This window comes from Pelobates fuscus, chromosome 2 (genome assembly GCF_036172605.1).
Source record: "Pelobates fuscus isolate aPelFus1 chromosome 2, aPelFus1.pri, whole genome shotgun sequence".
NCBI classification, from domain to species: domain Eukaryota; kingdom Metazoa; phylum Chordata; class Amphibia; order Anura; family Pelobatidae; genus Pelobates; species Pelobates fuscus.
This window is the reverse complement of record NC_086318.1, coordinates 447,731,341-447,750,077: the sequence shown is the minus strand read 5'-3', so window position 1 is coordinate 447,750,077 and position 18,737 is coordinate 447,731,341. Positions and strand designations below refer to the sequence as shown.

At 44.5% G+C, this 18,737-nt stretch overlaps 1 protein-coding gene across 4 annotated transcripts in view; it reads right to left on the bottom strand.

The window, feature by feature from the left end:
* Window positions 1–18,737, bottom strand: part of TTBK1 (tau tubulin kinase 1) — a 303,323-nt gene that overhangs the window by 52,401 nt on the left and 232,185 nt on the right. For all 4 annotated transcript variants that reach the window (XM_063444162.1, XM_063444163.1, XM_063444161.1 and 1 more), the window contains 4 exons: window positions 17,783–17,937; window positions 10,255–10,474; window positions 9,633–9,805; window positions 8,062–8,602 (listed from right to left, as the gene is read on the bottom strand). In XM_063444162.1, the coding sequence (XP_063300232.1) occupies window positions 8,062–8,602; window positions 9,633–9,805; window positions 10,255–10,474; window positions 17,783–17,937 (1,089 nt within the window). The remainder of the gene's footprint in view (window positions 1–8,061; window positions 8,603–9,632; window positions 9,806–10,254; window positions 10,475–17,782; window positions 17,938–18,737) is intronic.

Genomic DNA, 18,737 nt, shown 5'->3' with positions numbered 1-18,737 from the left:
TGGAGGGTTATATGGAGTAATAGGGGGAGTTACAGGGAGGGTTATATGGAGTAATAGGGGGAGTTAGAGGGAGGGTTATATGGAGTAATAGAAGGGGTTATAGGGAGGGCTATATGGAGTAATAGGAGGGGTTATAGGGAGGGTTATATGGAGTAATAGGGGGAGTTAGAGGGAGGTTATATGGAGTAATGGGAGGAGTTACAGGGAGGGTTATATGGAGTGTTAGGGGGAGTTACAGGGAGGGTTATATGGAGTAATAGGAGGGGTTATATGGAGGGATATATGGAGTAATAGGGGGAGTTATAGGGAGGGTTATATGGAGTAATAGGAGGAGTTATAGGGAGGGTTATATGGGGTAATAGGGGGAGTTATAGGGAGGGTTATATGGAGTAATAGGAGGAGTTATAGGGAGGGTTATATGGATTATTAGGAGGGGTTATAGGGAGGGTTATATGGAGTATTAGGAGGGGTTATATTGAGTTATAGTGAGGGTTATATGGAGTAATAGGAGGAGTATAGGGAGTAATAGGAGGAGTTACAGGGAGGGTTATATGGAGTAATAGGAGGAGTTAGAGGGAGGGTTATATGGGGTAATAGGAGGAGTTAGAGGGAGGGTGTAATGGAGTAATAGGAGGAGTTACAGGGAGGGTTATATGGAATAATAGGAGTTATAGGGAGGGCTATATGGAATAATAGGGGAGTTATAGGGAGGTTATATGGAGTAACAGGAGGGGTTATAGGGAGGTTATATGGAGTAATAGGAGGAGTTATAGGGAGGGTTATATGGAGTAATAGGAGGAGTTAGAGGGAGGGTTATATGAGTAATAGGAGGAATTACACAGAGTAATAGGAGGAGTTACAGGGAGGGTTATATGGGGTAATAGGAGTTGTTAGAGGGAGGGTTATATGGAGTAATAGGAGGAGTTATATGGAGGTTTTATGGAGTAATAAGGAGTTATAGGGAGGGTTATATGGAGTAATAGGAGTTATAGGGAGGTTATAGGGAGTAATAGGAGGGTTATAGTGAAGGTTATATGGAGTAATAAGAGGGGTTATAGGGAGGGTTATATGGAGTAATAGGGGGAGTTATAGGGAGGGTTATATTGAGTAATAGGAGGATTTATAGGGAGGGTTATATGGAGTAATAGGAGGGGTTAGAGGAAGGATTATATGGATTAATAGGAAGAGTTATAGAGAGGGTTACATGGATTATTAGGAAGGGTTAGAGGAAGGGTTATATGGAGCATTAGGAGGGGTTATATGGAGTAATAGAAGTTATAGGGAGGGCTACATGGAGTAATACGGGGAGTTATAGGGAGTAATAGGAGGGGTTATAGGGAGGTTATATGAAGTTATAGGAGGAGTTATAGGGAGGGTTATATGGAGTAATAAGGAGTTATAGGGAGGGTTATAAGAGTAATAGGAGGAATTACAGGGAGTAATAGGAGGAGTTACAGGGAGGGTTATATGGGGTAATAGGAGGAGTTAGAGGGAGGGTGTAATGGAGTAATAAGGAGTTATAGGGAGGTTTTATGGAGTAATAGGAGGAGTTACAGGGAGGGTTATATTGAGTAATAGGAGGAGTTATATGGAGGGTTTTATGGAGTAATAAGGAGTTATAGGGAGGTTTTATGGAGTAATAGGAGGGTTATAGTAAAGGTTATATGGTGTAATAGGAGGGGTTATAGGGAGAGTTATATGGAGTAATAGGGGGAGTTATAGGGAGGGTTATATGGAGTAATAGGAGGAGTTATAGGGAGGGTTATATGGAGTAATAGGGGGAGTTATAGGGAGGGTTATATTGAGTAATAGGAGGAGTTATAGGGAGGGTTATATGGAGTAATAGGGGGAGTTATAGGGAGTAATAGGAGGGGTTAGAGGAAGGGTTATTTGGAGTAATAGGAAGAGTTATAGAGAGGGTTATATGGATTATTAGGAGGGGTTAGAGGAAGGTTTATATGGAGTATTAGGAGGGATTATAGGGAGGGTTATATGGAGTAATAGAAGTTATAGGGAAGGCTACATGGGGTAATAGGGGGAGTTATAGGGAGGTTATATGGAGTAATAGGAGGGGTTATAGGGAGGGTTATATGGAGTAATAGGAGGAGTTAGAGGGAGGGTTATATGGAGTAATAGGAGGAGTTACAGGGAGGGTTATATGGGGTAATAGGAAGAGATAGAGGGAGGGTGTAATGGAGTAATAGGAGGAGTTACAGGGAGGGTTATATGGAGTAATAGGAGGAGTTATATGGAGGGTTTTATGGAGTAATAAGGAGTTATAGGGAGGGTTATATGGAGTAATAGGAGTTATAGGGAGGTTTTATGGAGTAATAGGAGGGATATAGTGAGGGTTATATGGAGTAATATGAGGGGTTGTAGGGAGAGTTATATGGAGTAATAGGAGGGATATAGTGAGGGTTATATGGAGTAATAGGAGGGGTTGTAGGGAGAGTTATATGGAGTAATAGGTGGGGTTATAGGGAGGGTTATATGGAGTAATAGGAGGAGTTAGAGGGAGAGTTATATGGAGTAATAGGAGGGGTTAGAGGGAGGATTTTATGGAGTAATATGAGTTATATGGAGTAATAGGAAGGGGTTATAGGGAGGGTTTTATGGAGTAATAGGAGGAGTTATAGAGAGAGGTTATATGGAGTAATATGAGGAGTTATAGGGAGGGTTATATGGAGTAATTGGAGGGGTTAGAGGGAGGGTTTTATGGAGTAATAGGAGGAGTTATAGAGAGAGGTTATATGGAGTAATAGGATGAGTTATAGGGAGGGATACATGGAGTAATAGGAGGGGTTAGAGGGAGGTTATATGGAGTAATAGGAGGAGTTATAGGGAGTAATAGGAGGAGTTATAGGGGGTTATAGGGAGTAATAGGAGGAGTTATAGGGAGGTTATATGGAGTAATAGGACGAGATAGAGGGAGGATTATACGGAGTAATAGGAGGAGTTAGATGGGCTAAATGAGAGTAAGGACAGCATGGAATAATGAAAAAAAAGAAATTACAGTACTGTTGATTTTTTTTTCTTTGGATATAGTTTGTCAAATGGTTGATTTGCAACTCCAGAAAAATAAATAATAAATTAGTATAGTCACAATTATGGTGAACACAAGTAAGCTAAAATTTCATAAAAATATCCTACTAGGGCTTCAAGCACCCAGTACCAGTACGAGCCATGTCCGGTACCCAGTGCCAGTACGAGCCATGTCCGGTACCCAGTGCCAGTACGAGCCATGTCCGGTACCCAGTGCCAGTACGAGCCATGTCTAGTAAGCAGTGCGAGTACTAGCCATGTCCGGTACCCAGTGCCAGTACTAGCCATGTCCGGTACCCAGTGCCAGTACTAGCCATGTCCGGTACCCAGTGCCAGTACGAACCATGTCCGGTACCCAGTGCCAGTACGAGCCATGTCCGGTACCCAGTGCCAGTACGAGCCATGTCCAGTACCCAGTGCTAGTACGAGCCATGTCCGGTACCCAGTGCCAGTACTAGCCATGTCCAGTACCCAGTGCCAGTACTAGCCATGTCCGGTACCCAGTGCCAGTACGAACCATGTCCGGTACCCAGTGCCAGTATGAGCCATGTCCAGTACCCAGTGCCAGTACGAGCCATGTCCAGTACCCAGTGCCAGTATGAACTATGTCCGGCATCCAGTGCCAGTATGAGCCATGTCTGGTACCCAGTGCCAATATGAGCCATGTCCAGAACCCAGTGTCAATATGAGCCATGTCCAGAACCCAGTGCCAATATGAGCCATGTCCGGCATCCAGTGCCAGTACTAGCCATGTCCAGTACCTAGTGCCAGTATGAACTATGTCCGGCATCCAGTGCCCGTATGAGCCATGTCTGGTACCCAGTGCCAGCATGAGCCATGTCCAGTCCTAGTACCGGCCATGTTTGGTACCCGGTGTCAGTACGAGTGATGTCCGGTACAAGTTATGTCTGGTTCCCAGTGCCAGTACGAGCCATGTCCGGTAGTCTTGTAAACAGACAGCATTTATGGTACCAGCTGCCGGCACATGCCAGTGTTTGCTACTTAGTATAGACAATACTACTCAGCATTACTTTATACTGCGGTAACTTCATTTTCAATAACAAATGTTCATTTGTACAAGAGCCAGCAGCAAGTTTTGCATCAAAGCACATTACACATTTAACCGTATCAGTGCCAGTGGGGTGCAATACACTACTCACCTCACCAGCACTGAAAGGATTGCCAGGTTAAGCAGAGAGGCACTGCAAGTTTGGGGAGAGGGTTAGGATGAGGGTCATGCATTTCCCAAGCTCATTCTGTGTCATTTGGCTTGCCGCTCTCCCCCTCAATCACACTATATCTCTTACTGTCTGTTCTTACTTTAGGGGGGTTTCTCAGACAAAGCTAGGATGCAGGAGGTCTCTTAGAGATAGTTACGGTGCAAGGGTTCTCTCAGAGACAAGGAAATGAAAGAAGACTTATTTTTTGCATTATTTCCTAATGTTTTCTGTGTGATTCTTTGTTTGCTAAAGCAGTATTGCATGTTTGAAAATGTATCATGTGCAGGCAACCCTCTCTTCATCAATACCTCTGGAGAGTTTTCAGATTAGAAATTTTGGTTAATAACAAAACAAAAAACAACCCCAATAAGACAACCCAGTGCATAATGAGATGCAGGTCTTCGGTAGGAGATTGCTAAAAATCTGCATATTGTGATGGTCGAGAGGATGTCTTGGTCTCTGTGCTGGTACTAAAAGGATATCTACAGGGGGTGTTAGCCTCTGTGGCCCCCGAGCTGGGAGATAAAGTAGTTGATCTGATTGAATAAATGTGTATCCAGAGGTCTGTGTACCAATTCTTACATTGTTCCCGCTCCCAGCGCAGGAGGACACGAAGGCTCTGCAGTGTGGGGCAATTCAGAAGTAAGCCAGCATTTGGTACATGCATTCACTGTTTGGACCAGTGTAGGATGAGGTGAAAGGTGCTGAGCATTCAAGTTCAGGTGGTGGACACTGTTTCTGTGAGGTTTGCACTAATACTGCACCATAATATCTATCAGAAAGTGTCACAGTTGTATTGCATTGTTACAAAATTCTTCATTGTGTGGCACCAATTTCAAGCCTATTCTGCAATTCAGGCCCCACCGGTTGGCGGTGCCCAACTATGTCTTGTGCGTGAAGCGTGCCCACACCTGCTGCAACTGTGAACGAGAGATGCGCAGAACAGAGGGCATCAGTCTGTGGTTGCCAGATGGCAGAGGCGGATGCCGTCGGTGGGGCAGGCGCACGGGGCTGCTCTCTGCCGAGCGGCTGCGCTGGATGAAGGTGCCGGTGGCGGGGTGAGGGTAATGTTCTGTCTCCAGAGTAGAGGATGAGAAGACAGAGGATGCCAATCTCCGGAGGGGGCTGTATCTCGGCATGGGATGCTGGGAGAGTCTGTCCTCCTCCAGCTGAAAAACATCAAGAAGAGCGGAGGAAAAGGTATCAGGCAAGGCTGAGATGTGCTTCCTTCCTGTTTCTAGCTTCTTAACATGGAGCTGCACCTCCTGCCCTGCCCATCGGCCTTCTAATAATCCCTGCGCTGGGAGGGGGAGTAGGCTGGCGCTGTGGAAAGTTCTCTGCTGTAGCCAATTGGTTGGAACTTTTGCACAGAAAAATAAACCACTTTACATAGGTCTGAAAACCGTGGACTGATGGATATGAATAGTATTATATGCCAAGGCCAGGAGAAGTGATATTACAATCTATTACCGGGTCTGACCCACTCAGTTCATTATGTTTGTCCATCTCTCCAAAGGTAAAATAGAAGCGTTGCCGTGAGACTCACCATGATGTGTCTGCAAACCCCAGATCGGATTCTATCCTCGCAAAACCATATCTATCCTGACACACCACGTTCCCCTCCACCAGCTTATTAGAATCAGAAGAGAACCGATGTCTGTTTGTCTGTGACCTCTCTGATTGTCTGTGACCTCTCTTATTGTCTGTGACCTCTCTGATTGTCTGTGACCTCTCTGATTGTCTGTGACCTCTCTGATTGTCTGTGACCTTCTATGAAGCTAGGGAATGGACTGCATGACATTATACCGATAACAGAACTCCTATATAAACAAGAGGGGTTCAGACATATTTATTGAATTTTAAATAGATATAACAACCAAAGTCTTATGCACACACACACATTAATCTCATATTAAAGCACACACAAAACGTGAATCCCATCATACACATTGTATACAATAAACCCATCATACACACTGTATACAATATCACATCATACACACTGTATACAATATCGCATCATACACACTGTATACAATAAACCCATCATACACACTGTATACAATATCACATCATACACACTGCATACAATATCACATCATACACAATGTGTACAATATCACATCATACACACTGTATACAATAAACCCATCATACACAATCTATACAATATCACATCATACACACTGTATACAATATCACATCATGCACACTGTATACAATAAACCCATCATACACACTGTATACAATACATCATACACACTGTATACAATACCACATCATATACAATGTGTACAATATCACATCATACACACTGTATACAATACATCATAAACACTGTATACAATATCACATCATACACACTGTATACAATACATCATACACACTGTATACAATACATCATAAACACTGTATACAATATCACATCATACACACTGTATACATCATACACACTGTATTCAATACACCATACACACTGTATACAATATCACATCATACACAATGTATACATCATACACACTGTATACAATATCACATCATACACACTGTATACAATACATCATAAACACTATATACAATATCACATCATACACACTGTATACTATACATCATACACACTGTATACAATATCACATCATACACAATGTATACAATATCACATCATACACACTGTATACAATATCACATCATACACACTATATACAATATCACATCATACACACTGTATACTATATCACATCATACACACTTTATACAATATCACATCATGCACACTGTATACAATATCACATCATACACACTGTATACAATACATCATAAACACTATATACAATATCACATCATACACACTGTATACAATATCACATCATACACACTTTATACAATATCTCATCATACATACTTTACACAATATCACATCATACACACTATATACAATATCACATCATACACACTGTATACTATATCACATCATACACACTTTATACAATATCACATCATACATACTTTACACAATATCACATCATACACACTATATACAATATCACATCATACACACTGTATACTATATCACATCATACACACTGTATACAATATCACATCATACACACTGTATACAATATCACATCATACACACTTTATACAATATCTCATCATACACACTGTATACAATACATCATGCACACTGTATACAATATCACATCATACACACTGTATACAATATCACATCATACACACTTTATACAATATCTCATCATACACACTGTATACAATACATCATGCACACTGTATAAAATATCACATCATACACACTGTATACTATATCACATCATACACACTGTATACAATACATCATACACACTGTATACTATATCACATCATACACACTGTATACAATACATCATACACACTGTATACAATATCTCATCATACACACTGTATACAATACATCATACATACTTTACACAGTACACACAGCTTGTCAAACACACCTCCCTATAGCATCGTGTAACGCTAAATGTGGCTCCTCCTACTACTCCATGTAATCCCTGTTTTTTATGTTAAGTACAGTCCTTCATCTACACATCCATGTCGTAATGGCCAGGATAACGGATTCTAATACCAATGTTTGCACATTCTGTGAGCAGTGCAGCACTGACACAGGACAGGAATCTATGCTCTGTATAGCTTTGCTTTTTTATTTTTTCAGGGCTGGACAGCTTATGACAGAGTACTAAAATGTCATATACGTCTATGGATTTACATAATTTTGTGATGCATGCATGACGTGGCTTCTTACCTGTCTCTGTGGCCCAGTGGGATCAGACTCTCGTCTCCGCTGTCTTGTTGCTGATGTAGAGTGTGAGTGTGAGGGGCTTCCAGTGGGAGGCTCTGGTCTACCATCCAGTCCTTCATTTCTAGAGGACGTCTCTTCTTCAGCTACTGTCTGCATGGCCCGAGGCCGAGTCTCATGCACCTTAGGTCTGACTGCAGCCTCTGCTCCCCCTGGCTTCCGTCGTTCTTCACCATCTTCCAAGGGTCGCAGCTCTTCAGGTTCCTCATCAGTGGTTCCTGAAGTACTAGGTTCTGCTCCAGGATGGAAGTCTTTGAGCTCTGTTTCCTTATCGATTATCACCCATTCCTTACTGTCAAAGTCTTCCTCCTCTGCAAGAGGCACAGACTTAAAGGCATTACTCAAAGCTTCATGTTCTACTGAGGCAGACACCTCCATCCGGCCACTGGCTTGCCGATCCACAGGCCCTGTGTCAATTGACAACATCTGAGCAGGCTGTGAGGAGCACACCTGACGAGAGGGCGAAGCGGGGAGGTCCATGCGCGATCTGTAAATAGAAGTTAACACAGAGGAAGATGCATGAGAGCTACAAAAACAAAAGGAAAACAATAGGGGCATTTGAACCCTTCGATTCACTTAAAGGATCACTATAGGGTCAGGAACACAAACATGTAAAACCACCATCTAGCCCCCCTGGGCCCCTCATGCCTCCATAAATATAGCAAAACCTTACTGTATTCAAGCCTGAAGCATCTGCATGCTGTTTGCCTCAAAAAAACAAGCAGTCTGCTGACATCATCAGAAGGGGTAGCCTGATCCAATCACAATGCTTCCCCATAGGATTCGCTGAGACTGACAAAGAGGCAGATCAGGGGCAGAGCCAGCATGATTCAAACACAGCCCTGGCCAATCAGCATCTCCTCATAGAGTTGAATTGAATCAATGAATCTCTATGAGGAATGTTCAGTGTCTGCATGTAGAGGGAGGAGATACTGAATGTTTGGATGCATTTTAGGCAGCCATGACCCAGGAAGGATCTCTAACAGCCATCTAATGAGTGGCCAGTGACGTTATCACTAGGCTGTAATGTAAACACTGCATTTTCTCTGAAAAGACAGTGTTTACAGCAAAAGGCCTGAAGGTAATGATTCTACTCACCAGAACAAATTCAATAAGCTGTAGTTGTTCTGGTGACTATAGTGTCCCTTTAACCTACTGAAAGGTAGGTATGTATAGGAAGCATAAAATATAACTTTTACTGATCATAGTTAAATATATTGGATAAAAATGTGGTAAAGGTAATCACTATGTGTTATAAAAGCATAAAACATAATTATATTTTATGCTTGCAGATGTCCACTGCAGACAGCATAAATGGAACTTAGCATTTACAATACTTTAATTAATACCAAGTTTTTATTAGAGCATCGACCACACAGACATTTCATACGGGGAGCGGGGTTCAGCAGTTTTGTTCCCGGATTAGTTGCTGAAGCATTGACTATTAAACTCCTCCAAGAGTTACAGGAAGATAAATATCTGACGTGTAAGGTAGAACAAGTTGTGGGCAGCATTACCTTCGCTCTTGCATCTCTGCCCTCTCTGCCGTTGAAAGACGATCAGATTCAGGGCTGTTCACGCGTCTGTAGTGCAGGGAGCGCGCCTGGGTGGTTGGGGACTCAGGAGGGGCACGGACGGGGGAGCTGGGACATCCTCCGCGGCTGTGATCCTCTTCCATTAGGCACTGTGTCTGTGAATAAACAAATAGGTAACTGGCCAGCTCCAGAGCCATAGGCATGATCTCCTCTGTCAACAATTTAATATGCTCACGTTTTTAGCATAGGAGCATGCTTTGGTTTTTAGAATTAGGTGATCTAAGCTGCAGGTTGTGGATTAAGATGTAATTAGGTCTTTATGAACATTGTCCTCTGGATCATTCTCTGAGCTCGCAAGTGGAGTCTCAGTGTGAGATACCTGTATGGATTCCATAAAAACTGCAGAGGGATGAGACGCTAATATTTCATGGTTTTGTTGGTTGGACATTTCCAGAAGTACAGGTCTGTATATCACTTTTGCTACCTAGCTGATAGGCAGAGCATGCAATAACAGCAAATTATAGACTATTGTAATGGGCACTCACTAGTTAGATGTTGTTCTCACTGATACATAACGGTCATGACAGGTGGGTGACCCTCATACCTTGCTGATGCTGATCCTGAGCTTGTTCCTATTCACATCTGTTTCCTCCCAGACTTCGGTGTCATTAAAGCCTATGTTGGGCACCTGGCCAGTGATGTCAGCTGGCCGTCCTGGAAGCACTGGAGGAGCATTCTCTTGGTCACTAAGGTGTTCCCCTTGCAGGACATCTTCAGTATTTTCCCGCAATAAATCCCCAGGCACAGGTGTCACATTGACCACCCTAGTGAAGAGAAAAATTATTCTGAATATAATATTAAATACAAATAAAAAAAGAGAAAGAAGGTGATGTCTTACCCCCCATTACTTACAAATAAACCACATTATGCACACATTATGGTCTACATACAGCAAAGCAGTAAAGCAGGACTATACACAAGAGGTCACGCATTTAGACTGGAAGACAGGAGATTTAGTCTAAAGCAAAGAAAAGGTTTTTTTTACAGTAAGTACTATAAGGATATGGAATTCTCTGTCTGAAGAAGTAGTTTTATCAGAGTCTGTAAAGATGTTTAAACAGCAATTGTATAAATACTTGCAAAACAGAATTGTGGCAAATGTATTGCTGTTACTTTAAGCATGAAGAACCAAGCGATACATATTGCTGTATTTTAGCCGAACAAGAGCATTCGTATGCTGGCAGCATAAAACCACCAGCACCAGCACCAGCATAAAACCACCAGCACCAGCATTCATAAAGAGATTCGCGAACAGTGAATTTCAACACTGTTCGCGAAACGAACAAACTACCGAATGGGAGACCACACACAGGAGGTTGTGTGGCTCCCATTAAATATTGCAACATTGTTTCCATCGGTAATTATAGAGATTCAGGGTGGCCGCCGTTCGGCTACCGACCACGCGGCGGTCGGCCATCTTGGATCCTTTGTTAGCCCAGCGGTATTTGGTCGTCGAGCGCCTGGAACTAAAATCGGCTACTCGACGGCACGAATACCGCTGGAATTCCAGGCCGTTCGGGAGTCCCGGTCCTTTGGTAGTTTGTTCCCATAATGTCAATCGGTACTTTGAGGGTAACTAGAAAATACTGTGTGTTTCGTGCGGCGTTCGCTTAGTTATGCTGGGATCTGAGCGGTACTTTCACGAAATGTGTGCTCAGACCCCAGCTATCTACCGAACGTCCATTCATTTAAATAAACTGAATAATGTAAAAGTTATGCATTTTCATGTGAAATGTCAGTTCTGCTGCACGGAGGGATAATCCACTTAACTGTATATTCTAGTGGGAGTATCCCTCTCGTACAGCAGTGCATGATGGGAGAAATGTCCAGGTTGTTAAGTTCCCCATGTAGTCCCCTACTGTACAACCCCTGTAATGTCAGTAGGGAAACCCCTTGCATGGGGAATCCCACAAATACTGTGACCTGTGATTAAAAGCTCAGTTGACTCCCAGCCTATGTGTCGTCTAGTTCTTGGGAAGGAAGGATTCATACAACGCTACCGGGATTATTGTATGCTGTATTTATTTACCTGGATTATTTTATGCTGTTCCTGTTACCCAGCGGAGATACCGTGGATTATACTACCTCTCTGCTACAAGAATATACAGGGATGTCATTTTCAATTTGTGGGGTAATAGCTGCTTGATCCTGTCAGGATTACTAGTTGATCCAGCAGGTAGAATTGTGTCACACAGATGAATAATAGGTAATGTATTACCGGGCCTTAGAATGGCCGGACTTAACGTACCAAAGAGTAGTCAGGATACTTGCCGAGGTCAGGGGTTACAGAAAGAGACACAACGATAAGGGAAAGCCAGAAGTCAGGGATACCAGAATACAGGGAAGTCAAAATCAAAGCCAAAGTAAAAAACCAGAAGAAACTTGAATCAGGAACGCGCTCTCGGACAACCACTAGGGAAACCACGGCCTCGGTTGTGACCTTCCATGTTCACCCTGTGTTCTAAATTACCCAATTACTCCCTAAACAATCCTTACCAATAGTCTTACTTATCCTTACTGTGCACCCCCTACCCCCATTTGTCCTTTTTGTAATATGTATTTCTGTCCTTTTAAGGTCCAAATTGTGGGTTTCCCAATTTTCTCTTTTGTATCTCTTTAATGCCACCTTGTCCACCAGTCTCCAGATATTCTCACTCCTTGTACAAATAGCATCCTCTGGACTCTATATGATTCCATGTGAATCTGCCCAGTGCTCGGTCCTGAGATTGTGTGCTCCTGCATCATAGAGTGCTCGAAGGACTTCCATGCTCAGTCAGCTAACCCATCAATGACCTCTGACCCCGGTTCTAGAGCACATCGGGTGCCCCTAATGTAACAGCATCTGGAAGCTCAGAGGCCCTGCCCCGTGATTGTAAAGGTAGTAGCTCCATAACTTTAAAGCTGCTACTTAAGTTCAGGTGGTAGCAACTTATGTTACCTTCATATCTAGACTTCTCTACAATGAATAGCAATACCTCTATGCACGGGGGACATCAGGAGGACAGTGAGGCTTTATATAGATAGAGGTTGTGACAGACCCATCTGTCTGTGAATTACTTTTATTTTCCCTCCATTCGTCTGTTTGTTCGGCTATTTCCCTGTCCGTTTATTTACTCTTTTTACCGAACAACTGCCGAACGGACGGCTAACCTCTTGGCCTCATCAGAACGTTGGGGTTAACCGCAGACACTTCCTAATTGTCGAACGCCGACTGGGTGGTCGTCGTTCGTATGTCGACCACGAGAGGCGACCACCTTGGATGTACGAATGCCCAGCGGTGTTCGTCGACAATTTCATGGAACTAAAAACTGACACTATTTCTCACGAACACCGCTGAAGCCGCCGACCTCCCTTCATTTGTTCATCGAAATACGAACGCCGGCCAGTTCGGTACTTTTCTGCACGAATGGACTTACCCCAGATAGCTATGCCATGGAGCCCATTCGTATAACGAAAGACGATGTAAAAGACTTTGGCTCCATGGCGATTGAACTGTATGTATGTGATCTGAGCGACATTCGGTAATAATGTGCGCTCAGATCTAAGCTATCTGGGGTCCTTGTAGATAATTGAATTACTTCCCAATTATCTCCAGGGTAGAGAGGAGAGTTTACAATATACCTGTGATCCCTACAATGCTCGGATTGGTTACTGTAATATTTTGTACCAGTTTTCCACCAGGTCCCCTAGGGGAGTATCCACCTGGTGGAAGACCTGCATAACTACCGGGCAGGTAGTCCACATTAAACCAGATCTCTGATGACCCTCAATACGGAGCTTTGTCTCGTACTTGAGGGGATTGATTCGTATGGATTTACTGTTCGGCTGTTTGGAGTGGAGAGTGTCCGTATGATTCCTGTTCGGCTGGTTGGAGTGTGTGGCGAAAGTAACCTCACCACTGGTTTTTGGAGGGGCCTGTTTTCCAGCCTCCTTCCCTGCAACTATGACCCTCTGGATGTATTGCCCTTCTAGGAACTGATGTGGGCATACTTGATTCTTATATTGCTGTTTCTGGCCCTTTAATTCCCAGAGAAAGGATTTGTACTTTTAAACTGGCACTTCTGATGCAGTCGAAGTGCCGAAGTCGGGAAGGGAACATCCTAAACGGCATTAACTCCTCGTATACCCGGAGATGCCGTTACAATTGGTGGCAGTGGTGGGATGGTTCTCACAGCCCAGAAGGACAGCTACAAAAGAACACAAGCAAATGGAAGCGCAATATGAACGGCTAAAACGCTCTACCCTTAAGGACTTATAGGTATATCGCTCTACAACAACACCACCGCCAGCAGCCGCTTATTCCCAACAGCCCCGATTTAATTCTCAGGATTACTCGCAACCCATCCAGTGTTTTGGATGTAAAAAGCTGGGTCACAAGAGACCAGACTGCCCATTAAATCTAGCCAGGCAGTCGCAGTCCTGGAGAAAGCCAGCCGGGGGGAATTCCCACACACCAATGCCTGCTGCCCACTGCACTGAGGAGGAAAAATGCTGGGGCATACTACACGAGGCAGATCCTGTACAAGCGGCCCATCGAGACAACAGGCAACAGCACAGACAAACTGTCAGGGTCAATGGGAAAGTAGCCAATGGATTACGTGACACTGGTGCCACCATGACCCTGCTTCAAAAGAACCTTGTCTCAGAGAGCCAACATACCGGAGACACCGCAGCCGTAAGGGTAGCGGGAGGCACTGTTTTCAGGTTACCTGTGACCTGGATTGGGGGATTGGTTCTGGACATGTGAATGTGGTGATGACTTGGCATGGACATGTGATGAAGGATTTGCCGGCAGATGTCCTGTTGGGGAATGACTTGGCCCCCCTTGTTTCTGCATACGCCCTGATGGGTCCCGCTGAGGCCAACCCAGTGACTACCTGTGTTCAGACCCGTGCTGCTGGAACCGGCCCACTTGCTGCTGAGACCCAGGTAAGATTATCTTTCCCGACTTGTACCCTAGATCAGGCCCCCTTAGGCTGGGATACCCCAGAGGCGTTTGGGAGGGAAACCAGGGAGGATGGGAGCGCTATGAATGGGTAGTGGATAGGCTGTATAGGATCCCTAAGCCAGAGAAGTAATACCCCTTTGCAGAAACGACAGCTGGTGGTGCCTGCAAAATACCGACAGGAAATTCTGCGAATTGGGCATGATGTACCGTTAGCCAGACATCTAGGGTCCCGTCGCACAGCCCATAGGATCACCCAAAATTTCTTCTGGCCCAATTTTAACCTGGCTGTGCGACAATACTGTAGTACGTGCGACACATCTCAACGGGTAGGTAAGCGGGGGGATCACCCTAAGGCCAGACTTATGTCCATGCCTATTATAGAGGAGCCCTTTTCCCGCGTAGCCGTTGACATTGTGGGGCCATTGGCCAGGGCTAGTCCATCCGGGAAGAAGTATATTCTCACTGTGGTGGACTATGCCACCCGTTACCCAGAGGAAGTAGCTCTGTCCAATATTGAAGCGGAGACAGTAGCTGATGCCCTGGTTAAGATCTTTACTAGGGTGGGGTTCCCTAAGGAGATTCTCTCTGACCAGGGAACCCAGTTTACCGCGGTGCTCACCCAGCAGTTGTGGAAGGTGTGCAATATTAAACCCCTGTTCAGCTCACCATGACTAACGGTCTCTGCGAGCGCTTTAATGGCACCCTTAAGCAGATGCTGAGGACCTTTACTGACACCTGCAGAGACTGGGAGAGATTCCTACCTCACTTGTTGTTTGTATACTGGGTTCTCTCCCTTCGAGTTGCTCTATGGGAGAAGGGTTCGCGGACCCCTCAACCTCATTAGAGGACACTGGGAGGTAGAGACAGAGCAGGAGGGAACCCCCATAGTACCATATGTTCTGGAACTCAGGGACCGTATGGAGCAACTGTCTCTGATGGTAAGAGAGAATCTCCAGGTGGCCCAGGGGAGACAGAAGAGATGGTACGATCGGGGTGCCTGACAGCATGTCTTCCAGGTTGGGCAGAAGGTCTTAGTTCTCAAGCCTCTGAAGACAGATAAGATGCAAGCATCTTGGCAGGGCCTGTATAAGGTAGTTGCCCAGGAGTGTGATACCACCTATATTATTGCCAGCTGTGCAGATGAAAGGATCCAGACATCCTTTCATGTGAACATGCTGGAGGAGTACCAAGAGAGACAGGAGGATGTTGCTGCAGTGTGTGCCCCTGCTGCAGACGACTCTGAGAGCTTACCACTCCATGACTTACTAGAGAGAGACCCCCAAACTGACCGTACTAGCCTAGTAAACGGCTTCTGTGGGAGAAACAGGCGACCTTCTCCCAAGAACTGGGCTATACGACCCTAGCTGTCTACAAGGTAGAGACCCCCAGACAGGCACCCCTTTGACAGCCCCCCTACCGTATCCCTGAAGCAGTCCGAGAAGGAATGAGGAAGGAGATACAGGAGATGACCCACCCAGGGGTCATTGAAAACTCAGACAGCCCTTGGGCCTCGCCTGTAGACCTGGTACCTAAGAAAGACGTGGACTACAGGCGACTCAATGAGAAGACCACCACTGACGCCTACCCGATGCCCAGGGTAGACAAACTGCTAGATTGCATAGCCAGGGGACGTTATTTAACTACAATAGACGTGTGTAAAGGCTATTGGCAGATTCCCCTCGCCGATAATGCTATCCCCAAGTCGGCATTTGTTACCCTGTTTGGCCTGTACCAGTTTAAGGTCATGCCATTCGGGATGAAAAATGCCCCGGCTACCTTCCAACGTATGGTGGATAGGCTCCTCAATGGCTTCCAGGATTTTGCGTGTGCATACCTGGATGGGGTCTTGGGAGGAGCATTTGGTTCATGTAGGGGTAGTGCTGGACAAGATTCGGGCCGCTGGCCTGACCTTGAAACCGGACAAGTGCCATCTAGGTATGGCTGAAATGCAGTATTTGGGTCACCGAGTGGGGTGTGGGAGCCAGAGACCAGAGCCAGCCAAGGTAGAGGCGGTAGCTAACTTGCCCAAATTGTAATGGCACCTCCAGGATGTTCCCTTGCCGGATGCGAAGGCAGCTAACGAACACTCCAACCAGCCGGACAGGAATCATACGAACACTCTCCACTCCAAACAGCCGAACAGTAAATCCATACGAATCAATCCCCCAAGAACCAGGCACAGCTCCGTATTGAGGGTCAGCAGAGATCTGGTTTAATGTGGGCTACCTGCCCGGTATTTATGCAGGTCTTCCAACAAGTGGACACTCCCCTAGGGGACCTGGTGGAAAACTGGTACAAAATATTACAGTAACCAATCCGAGCATTGTAGGGATAAACACTCTCACAGATATATTGTAAACTCTCCTCTCTATCCTGGAGATAATTGGGAAGTAATTCAATTATCTCCAAGGATAGAGGCTAAGACTCCATTTTACACGTGGTGATGAAAACACACAAAAATATATAATATCAAAATTACCGAACAGAATATGGGCATTCAACACATCCCCAGATAGCTTAGATCTGAGCGCACATTATTACCGAATGGCGCTCAGATCACATACATACAGTTCAATCGCCATGGAGCCAAAGTCTTTCACATCATCTTTCGTTATACGAATGGGCCCCTATGGCATAGCTATCTGGGGTAAGTCCATTTGTGCAGAAAAGTACCGAACGGGCCGGCGTTCGTATGTTGGATGAACAGAAGAAGGGAGGTCGCCGGCTTCAGTGGTGTTCGTGAGAAATACTGTCCGTTTTAAGTTCCATGAAATTGTCGACGAACACCGCTGGGCATTCGTACGACCAAGATGGCCACCACCTCGTGATTGACATACGAACAACGACCACCCAGTCGGCAACCACAACGTTCTGATGATGCCAAAAGGTTAACAAGCAGCACATTTCCATGCTGGGTGGCCGGCCGTTCGGCAGTAGTTCGGTAAAAAGAGTAAATAAACATAGGGGCTGCACGGACAGGGAAATAGCCAAACAAAAAGAAGAATGGAGGGAAAATAAAAGTAATTCACAGACAGATGAGTCTGTCAGACAGGTTAGAATCCATTCTTTAACACTGAAACATTAACTGTACGCACATATCATACACAGCTTTCCTGTTACTCACCCAAACATGGCGGCAGTCTGCCTGGTGTTCTGCTGCGGTGGAGTGGAGGTGCTGGTCGACAGTAATATGTCTGTCCCTCCTTTCTCCCAGTCAAATGCTTCGTTCTCTGTGATACCCCGTTCCTTCATGCTGCTCTCAAACACAGACATAATCATCTGCAATGTAAGGCAGAGAGTGAGTCAGACACAAGACGAACAAAGGGAATCCATAGAGACTGCATTATCATTGGGCACACATGAAACCATGTAGATATATACAAAAAGACAAGATAATTTATATACAGCACCTTATTTCAATGAATTCAATAATTATTAAAATATAATGCGTTTAGGTCCCATAATCACAACAAATCCCAGGTGATGGGACAGAGGTCCCTACAGTCAAGTATTGTCCTATAAATGTTCTGCTGGTCCCCTCTCCACCACTTTCAGCATAGAGAACCTGCTAAGACCATGAGCTAACAATGGCTGTGGGAAGGGACTAAACTTGACAGTGGTATGTCTGCCATTTTGTTAAGTTTTGTCAAGTGGAGAATTTACCGCAAGACAAACTACTTTGTCTTTTGATAATGTGTCTTTCGATTAAATTCCTACACAGTTTTTATGAGCATTTCACAAAGATTTTATCTTTATTAAATGCTTGAAATATTTTGGGGGGCACAAATTGTAACATCAAATAGCTCTATTGAAACAGGACATTTAAAAAGTTGCATGGATGGAGCACACAAAATGAAAATTATTATAATATTTATGTAGCTTAACATGAAAGTGAAATATAATCCATATCCTGGAAAATCATTATTTACTCACAGAATAGCAAGTACATGATATCTGCACCTCAGATCTACAGCCTGAATGGTGGATATTTGGGCTGTTTTGCAGAATATGCCATCTGGAACCAAACATATCCAGATCTAGATCCTAAAGGGGTATGTCACAGAATGTGTTAGCTAGAC